Here is a 9,257-nt window from a genome sequence, read left to right as displayed (position 1 = left end):
GCATTGCCTTCCTTGTCAGAGTTTGCTGTAAGATTGGGTGATTTGGGAAGCAATTGAATTCCAAGACCTCCAGCTGTGAAAGCTGTTATCTCAAACATGCTGGCATCTGGATACAATGTGTCAAACCACTATGTGAAGGGGTTTGTGTCAATGTGGCATTCATGTGCAGGATGCAAAGAAGCCTCTTCCGATGGCAAACTCCATCTGTTAAATGGGGTTATGTCTTATGGACAGATTGAGCTTTTTGGTTGTTTCTTGTTGCCTGTGAAAAAGGTGAAGCTCTGGTTCAGTACATTTCCAATGCATTATGGCAAGGGATCTTAATTTCTGGATTGGTTTTTGTATCTGTGGCCTGTGAAGCCCTTGTCAAGATGCAGGAATTATGCATTTCCAACATGGGACATTTTTTGCAAAAGAAATTAGTTTGTTCTTCTATGAAACACAAAGTTGGTTAAAATAGACAGTCTGACAGGATAATTCAAAACATGCATACAGTACAAATCAACAAAAATGGTTAATGGCATGTGAATTTTATAGTCCTGGCTGGCTCTCTGTCTCCAGTGAGTTAAACTCTGGAAGTGTGCGGTTTACAAACTGACCCAAAGGGCAATTCTAAAGCAATTTTACCTGGAGGAAAGATCACAAAGATTCCCCCCTTGGTGGACCAAAGGAACCACTCTTTCTGCATAATACCTGCCAGAGGAGCCCTTACATAATACTAACTACAGGGTTGTGAATAAGTGTGACCCTTGTGGTTTCTGCACTTTCACCTGTGTAATGCTATTAAAATATCATTTGAGTTTTTTTCAGCAAGGTACCAATCCAGCCTGTTAATCTTTGGGACGTGATAATTTATGACTAAATCCAACAGGACAGCAAGGTTTGGCACTTATCTCCAGCAGTTTCTTCTCTTATTATTTGAAGGTTATGTCACTTATAATACCTTGACTACTTATAATAGCTCTTCTATGTGTAATGAATGACCCTTATGCACTGCAGTAGATGTCCCTAGAGTGCATGATGGTGATACACATGCAGTTCAGCATGCTGTTTACCAACATTTAATTGATTTGAGAGTGAAGGTAAAGGATTAAACCCTCTGATATGGCCACTTAAAAATAAATAAGTCCCTCCATCCCCCCAGTTTACCTCCTGCAGCTAGAACTCACTCTACCACCACCTATAGCCATTCCCACAAGCATCCTCAGAGCCCAGCAGTCATTCTGTTGGCCAGGTCCAAGTCCAGTCCATACCCCAGGCTGCACACACATTAAACCCTTTGGTCCTGGGGCTAGATTGACAGCTACTGCATAAACTGAATACACTGGCAACTGCTGAAGCATGTACTACTACTACTACTTCTCCAGCCTCCTCCCCACTTCTATGATGGGCATCTGAAAGTCCTCAAGCTAGTTACAGACAAGCATGGATGTAATCTGCAAACAATCTCCCTTTAAATATACATTTTTAAACAACCCGAGTTCACAGAGAAGGCTCTTCTGGACAAATGGGGACTGGTTGTCCCCTACAGCTGCAGCTCTACACTCGCATGTTCTTAACAGTTTCCCCAATAGGCAGGTGCACCTCCAACACAACATCAAGGTCTTACTTCAGTCTACAAGTAAAAGCAAGACATTGCAGGTTATTCACATATAAACATCAAGTTGACTATTCAAGTGACTGCACTCAGTGCATCATAAGTTTTGTTGCCTTGTTCTGAATCACAGAATACAATATACCTGAAAATTATCCTTATTTTGTGATGTAAAGTGGAGGTTTAAATTACAGTTGTACATTTTACTTTTAGTGCAGTTCAAAATGCAGTCAATGCCAATTCTTTCTAAACCTGAAATATAAAGATACCATTGCAGTTCCACTTTAAAGTGGAAGACTTTGAGCCCAATGTTCAAGTTGATACTGGCCTTCAAACTAATTTATTGATGTTTCTGAACACCCTCATCATCCTCCCCCCTGCCCACAGAAGCACATCAAGTCAGCTACAGCTCAGGGTTCAGAACTTTATTAATACCGGTGACACTTCCATATCCAAACAGCACACCTTGAATTACACCTGGAGCTCCAGAACAAACTACACACAGAGAGATGGGCAGCTTCAGGACAAAACAGAAAAATGGGAAGACTGGAAAAGGTGTTACGAGTGAGTCAAGTAAAGGAAGCCCAAGAATAAAAGGCTTCCTTTCTGCATGGAAGCTGCCTCTACAAACAGCAGGTACCTAAAGGATTTAGCAGTAGCAGCAGCAGAATGAATCCCCAAGAGGAAGGAATGTCGAAATACGCAATACCCGTGGAATTGCAAGTGCAAGAGCAGCTCTCCAGCTTTTGGGGTCAACCCCCCCCCCCTCAATGGCAGGTTAGAACCATCCCGAGAAGATGAAGGAACGGCACCGCAGATTGGCCAAGACCAAAAATCCATTCCTTATTTAGACTTAAATTTAAACCAGAACTGACTGGGCTGTTTAAATAAACAGTACATTGCAAGTGAAAATCCACATGTGCAATATAACTTACACTGAATGATTTCTTGGGGCTAGACAGACAATAATTCTCATGTTTCTATACAGAACAGCATCTTCTACACGGACTATTCTAGCCAAACAGCAGGGGACTGGGGTCTAGATGGGCTTCCCTTCCACAGACACAACCAGGCCCCTGCCTCCAAACTTCTCCACGAGCGTGGATGGGTCCTTGATCTCTCCCATCTCATTGATCTGCCACTCGAACTTTATACCTACAAGAAGAGGGAAACAAAAATGCCCTCAATCTCACACAGAGTATGCACAAAAATGAGGAGGAATTGACTTTCTGGGTGCTAAGCAAAGATACTGTGCTACAGAAAACAAATCAAGGCTTAAATTTGCACATCAGAAAACTGTTCCTGTTCTTTTTGAGTGCTACACCTATATCCATGTAGAATTAGACCAACTAAAGTTAGAGCTGGAAGGATATCACCACACCCACAGTGCCTTTGTATACAGGAGTCGGCAGCCATTCTAGAACTGACCTGTCAATTTGGATCTAAGTGCATTCTTTGAGCTGGCATAGATCATCTTCCTTTTCAGAGGGGCATTCTCTGGAGCCCTAGATTAGAGAAAAAAAAGTTGATTATACATTTTTCATCCAAGGCATTCTAATAGAAGCATGTGAAAGGGCAACGGTGAGTCAAAGTGAAATTTGCAGGCATGATTGCATGGATTTTATCCCAGGAAGGGCCAAAGAGCACACTCCACCCATCACTCTCCTGGGATATTGAGCCAGTTCAGTAAGGAAGGCATCTCTGCAGGTTTACATTCTAAATTCACTCTTTATGGCCATGATCAGCTCCTTTGTGGCTAATCCAGACCAATACAAGACACTTCCTTTCATCTCCTCCATGTCTCTCTTTAAAGAGATGGCGTTGGAACACCTGTCAATACAGAGGGAGTCCAAGAGCAGAATTGGACAGCCTTTCACAGTTCAGAACAGGAACAAGTGTTCTATAGACTCAGACAGCATCAGCTGGACCGGAGGTCAGACACTCTTTCATACATAGTGCTGCTCTCTGTAACTGTTTGGACCAGCCAACGTTTGTCATTGTCCTTTTCTCCAGGTTTCAGAGCGACCAAAAAGTCATGGTGGCTGTATGTTAATAGTAAAGGTTTGCATAAGGAAATGGGTGCATGAACTAATGGCTTTCTGAAGAGGGCAACATTGACAGGTATCTAAATCCACTGGCTTTCAAACCAAAAGCCATTTCTGAATTGTATTCCGGGATGCAGAGCTGCTTGTTTGAAAGGAATTTTAACACCCAGGGCAGATGAGGAAGAGTGCTGCAAGATTCACCTCCACTGGCATTAAAAAGGATCCAAGAGAATCACTCACCACATGATGAAGACCAGGTCCTCCTTCCTGCTGTCCTTGGTCTCGTAGCTTGAATCATAAAGGGCATAGCGGCAGTCCTTCTCTGGAAGCAGGCCCACCACCCTCTTGAAGATGTCCTCGCCCGGCTGCAGGTCTCGCACATGGAGTTCGCTGCCTTCATCCACAATGATCTGCTTCTCGTCGTTGCTCAGGCGGAACAGGATGGCCTTCAGCCGGTCCTGCTCGGCTTCCCCAGCCTTGCGCACCTTCATGGCGTTGAAGATGTTGACCACATCGTCGTGGACGGCGACCCCAGAAGCCTTGGGACAGTGCGATGAGTTAGCAGGGCAGCCAGCTGCAGTTTCTAGCTGAAAGTGAACCAAGCATGTCCACCCCGTGTCCTGAGCTTCACTTCATTAACCCCGCAATCACAGTTCTGCTCACTGAAATAGATGATCCATAAACCAGGCCCAAATTCTTCTACATCTGTGTGGTTCTGCTGATCTCATGATTCAAGCTTACCAACCTACCATGATTCAACTGAAAGATTAGATCGCCTGCAAGTGTTAAGGAACCCTGCCTCAGGGGATTGTTCACACAAGGCAAATCCAGATCCACCAGAGGGATTTTAAGCACCCCTGTAACCATCAACCTTGCCTTGTAGGTTTGGAGTGTCCGAGCATTAACTCAGTGCTCCAAAAGAGCCGATTCAGAAAACAGACCACAGTTTTACAGTAAAACAGACCAGCATTTTTCTTGGCTGCTTCGTCACTCATGAGTTTCACAAGCGCCAGTGCAGAACCGGTTAGGCAAGTCAGCACACCTCCCCCAAGCTTAGTCTCCCTACTGTATCTCACAAGCAGCCACCAGGGGGCACACCCACCCCCAGCACTTCCAAACCCAGCCTATGATCACATCATCCCCAGCCCTGTTATTTCAGTATTCTGAGCTCTGCGGAAGACACTGCAGGAAAATCTTAATCCATTTTGGAAAGTGAGCAGAACCGGAAGGTGGGGGAAAAAGCATGAATTTTGTAGTGGCGTAATCCTGTGACAGGTTTCCTGCTAAGGTCTTGTTTTTCCTGGTTTAACTTCTATTTCAGAGAAGTCCAACATTTAGCTTTCAACAGTGACTAGCTCTCCAAAGGCAAGATCAAGATTTTCATGCACAAATCACCTGGGAGCTCCTGCGGCAAGTTCAGCAAATATCCCACAGAGTGAAAACAGGACCTATCTGAAGGCAGGATCTTTATTAGTTTGCAGACAAAGATGAACTAGATATAATGGAAAATGCCAAAGGGCACATTTTGGGAAAGCAGTTCACAGAACTAGATTTTAGAATACGTTCAATAGATCCACTATTTTCAACAACCAAGAGAAGGGGGAGTCCACAAACTACTGTTATCACCTAAAAAACCCAATTTAAGATCTTCTACTGAACATCTGAAAGAAACAGCCCTGGCACTCCCTGGACTAAAGTGTATTGAGTAGACTGCACATTGCAATATTTTTTAATTGAATTGAAAGTCCAGCCTTTACGTAATGACATTCAACTAATAAAGTGCATTGGAAAACGGATAGTAGTCCAATTAAAGTGGGACTAAACCAAATTAGATACAGCACCCTCTTTAATAAGAAGTAGAATAAGAAGTAGAAATTCTCCAAATAAAGAATTTAAGAATGGTATAACCCATTTAATGTCAAAACCTGAAGAACTTATGGCTTGGATTTTGCCTTCACCTTAGGATAGTTTCTGAGGGCACCCTCAGCACTCCTGTCCGTTTGAAAACCACAGCTGTCCTCATGACCCCAAGTTTCATCAATTACTGCAGGAAGAAACAGAGAACCAAAGTCCTCTACAGGAAAAGACTTCAGAAGACTACAAAGAAGCAGACAGATCTCGGCACCCCAAAGAACTTTCGGGGGGGGGGGTTAAGAAACTGGAAAAAAAAACTTGCTCTATTATATAGAAGTTACAGATAAGCTTTTTACTATACACTGAATGGGTTTGCTTGGAAAGGTTGAGGATGGCCATACTGCTCAGCATAGGTGAGAAGTCTGTGGGCCTACTGCCCTGCAGGAGCTCCCAAGTTCAAGGTGCCGCATTCAGAAACACCAGGCTAGCGGCACAGCAGCAGCACTACGGGCTGAAGGCTGTCGACACTGCAGGGATGAGCAACAGCATGGCCACTCCAGTCAGGGGAGCCAGTCCTCCGCACAACATTTCCAAAGAAGCAACGTCTTTAACTGAAGCCATGATAAAAACTCTTCAAAGTAACAAAATGTTCTCTTCTGCCTGAGATTTTCTTCCATCTTAGAAAAATAGCACAAGGCTAAGATTTTGTAGCACATTTTCCATGAAAAGGAGGTATTGAAAGAGTTAGGTCAATGGCTGCTTTGTCTAAGAATTGGCCACAATACAACACAGGGAATTCAACAAAAACCCATCTCAGCTTGTGTGTTCCTCTGGAATGGGCCTGGTGCGACCCCACACCCTGTGGAAGGAGTATGTATTTGGGAGTGGGGGGGGGAGGGGAGAGAGGAGAGAGAGTATAGCCATTTGTAATTTATGTGTAGAGTACAAGCCCAAGTACAGCAGTAGGCCTATCCTACAAGCAGGGCTCTTAAGTCGTTTGTGGAGATGCACAGCCCTGTGAAGCCGCAGGGGCGCGCCCGGAGAAGCCCGCATACCTGCCTGCTGCGGACAAGTCGCTACTGGCAGAGCTCGGCCGCACCGCGCTCGCCCCTGCGCGCTTCCCACAACGCACCATCCCAGCGCTATCCAGAACAAACACCAACCTCCAGAATTTAAAAGACTCAGTAGTCCAATCTAGACATTATCTATCTGATAGGGTCTCATTTACAGAACCGCCTCACTCGGAACACCGCACCGTGCCCGGCTCCGCCAGACCCACTCAGGACGTTCGTGACAAATCTGTACAAACAGGAGCCTCCAGGCAGCGCATGCGGCTTAAACCCCTTCAAGTCCAGCTGTTACTAAAGACGGCCTGATTTTAGCCATAGAAACTCAGAACAAGTTAAAAACCGGGAAACAAAAGAGGACGCCTAGGAAATTGTAAGGGGGGTGAGATTCATGTTCCAATGTAGATCAAAGCGATATCAAGAAAGCGTGAAAGAACCAGTGTTGAATTCAGTTATTTCCTTCTATAATAGAAATAAAAGTGAGAAAACACACCCTTTAATCGATCTCTCTACGCAGTCAGCGGGAGAAGGTGACTATCCAGATATTTACAGCACCTGGGCAAAGGTGATTTCACCGCAGCCGCGCCTACCGGACCTCGGCGCACAACCGACAAACAAGAAAACCGTCCGAGGACAACTTCAGGGTCTCTGTCCACGCAAGGGGGACAGCTGATCCGATTACAATTCCTTCAAGTTCAGAACTAATTTAGTAATTCAATGGCTGATGCCACCATCTAGTTTCGCTTCAAGATTTTCAGGGCAGCTAGTCGCCAAACTTTTCTCTGGTGCAGTTCCTGTATCGCGATCAGGGAGGTTAAACTACCCCAGTCCGAGACCGAGGTCTCACCGCCCTTAACCTGCGCGCTTGTTAAAAGTCAAGTACCCTGCAGGTTACAGGGCTTTTACACCTCGAGACAACTGCAATCGTAAATCAATTAATCCTAAATTATCCATAAAACGCCATAATTTTATTCCCCCCCCCCATACTTTTCATTTAACATACTTTTAACTTCGCAGTTTACTCGAAATAAGCCGCCTTACCATATCGCAGTGCTGGTGAGAAGGATGTGAGAGGGCCGGAGACTGGAGGAGACAGCGGCGCTGCGGGTCTGCCTGTAGCGCAGGAGAAGTGCTGGGGACTCGGGCTCGGCTCGCAGACACCTCCTGCTTCCTGGAGCGACTTTTCCCAGCGAGTGCCTGGAGGCGTGTTTCATTTCCGGGTCTTTTAAAGCGCCGCCAAGGTGCAACATTTTTAACAATGAATGTGGAGGGAATGGCGATAAAAGCCCCGGTGTGTTTCTGAACGATTTCTGTACGATTAAGTCTTATCGACGTTTTGAAAAAATGCGTTTTTTTACAGAGATGCTTTTATTTTTTCTCAATGTCTTGTGTTAAGTGTAATAAAAGAAGGTCACTAACGACCAATAGGAGCAGGGATTTTAAGCAGCTCCCTTATATGGAAGGTAATGTAATTGCTAGGTGTGACCTGAGACAGGAATACCGGGCGGCCCTCTGTCTGTTTTAAGGGATTTGTGCGGTATCCAGTCGGAGCCCTTACGAAAATGAAATATATTGCAATATACCAGAAAAATACGTGGACATATCTTTCAATATAATGTAAAATATATTGAGTTCAAATATATAATTTTAAGATTATATTTGAAAATAATAAAATATATATTTCCCATAATATATTTTAACAAACATATTTCCAAATATATGGTGTATAAGATAAGCAATATACGGTCTCCAGGTCCATGGCTCTGCCAGATCATGTGCTTATCTATTTATCTGGAAAAAGTTCAACACAGTCTTCCACATGAATCCACTTTATTTTGAACTCCCTGTAACTCACTATAAATAGTTAAAGTAGGTAACTGTGTCAGCATGCATAGGCTGCAAAGGAACAAGTAAAGGTTTATTACATGCTGAAACAACATTGTGTTTCCTTTCTTTTCAGCATGGAATAAACCTTTACTTGTTCCTATAAGTACTCTAATTACAGATTGTTTTTAAATCAGTCCTCAGCTTTAAAGTGTGGTAGATTGCCTACTGTATGTACAGGTAGCTTTCAGAACACAAATCCATTACAACACATTTTCCCCTTATCGGGTTAACTTCCACTGCCACTTTTCGACCATCAGGATTCCTTTGAAAAGCTTGTATATATTTCAATTTAACCCCTGTAAGAGGATTTCAAATTAACTGGGGAACATTTGCTTTTCTGTAAATTTTTACCAAGGTACAGTATAGTAAACAGTACTTCCATATGGAACCAAAAAGCACTGTATACTTGCAATATTTCCATTTTTAAGTTGCACAGTATATCTATTTCGCTTTGTTACTCTGTCATAAGCTACAGAATAGTACAGCTTTCCACCAATAATCATCTTTTTATATCTCTTAAACATTGCACCAGACACAACATTGCATTTCTCCTTCAAAGCAAACAAATCCTCCCCATCAACTTGCAATACATAGCCACCAATACCTGCATATGATCCTATGCATTCTACAGTTTTCCTTTTACTGATGCCAGTCACTTGATTGTAAAGTGCCTCACATAAAGGTGAAGGATTTGGCATGTACAAATGTTTCAGTTTTGGCAGTGCCCTGTGGTAAGTGAATGTCTTCATTATCTGAACTGGAACAGCCTGTGTACCATGAAACATTTTCAATATAAATCCATTTAAGGAC

General features: G+C 43.6%; 1 protein-coding gene across 1 annotated transcript; it reads right to left on the bottom strand.

The window, feature by feature from the left end:
• Positions 1-2,005: 2,005 nt before the first annotated feature.
• On the bottom strand, positions 2,006-7,740 carry cfl1l (cofilin 1 (non-muscle), like). The gene is made up of 4 exons (XM_088934039.1): positions 7,602-7,740; positions 3,880-4,178; positions 3,023-3,099; positions 2,006-2,749 (listed from the first exon to the last, which is right to left on the bottom strand). The coding sequence occupies exons 1-4, from the start codon at positions 7,602-7,604 to the stop codon at positions 2,634-2,636; spliced, it is 495 nt and encodes a 164-aa protein (XP_088790165.1). The 5' UTR covers positions 7,605-7,740; the 3' UTR covers positions 2,006-2,633.
• Positions 7,741-9,257: the final 1,517 nt, after the last annotated feature.

The sequence above is a fragment of the Atractosteus spatula genome, chromosome 15, assembly GCF_055471065.1.
Source record: "Atractosteus spatula isolate fAtrSpa1 chromosome 15, fAtrSpa1.hap1, whole genome shotgun sequence".
Classification (NCBI taxonomy): domain Eukaryota; kingdom Metazoa; phylum Chordata; class Actinopteri; order Semionotiformes; family Lepisosteidae; genus Atractosteus; species Atractosteus spatula.
The sequence above is the reverse complement of the archived record's forward strand: the minus strand, read 5'-3'. Positions and strand labels throughout refer to the sequence as shown.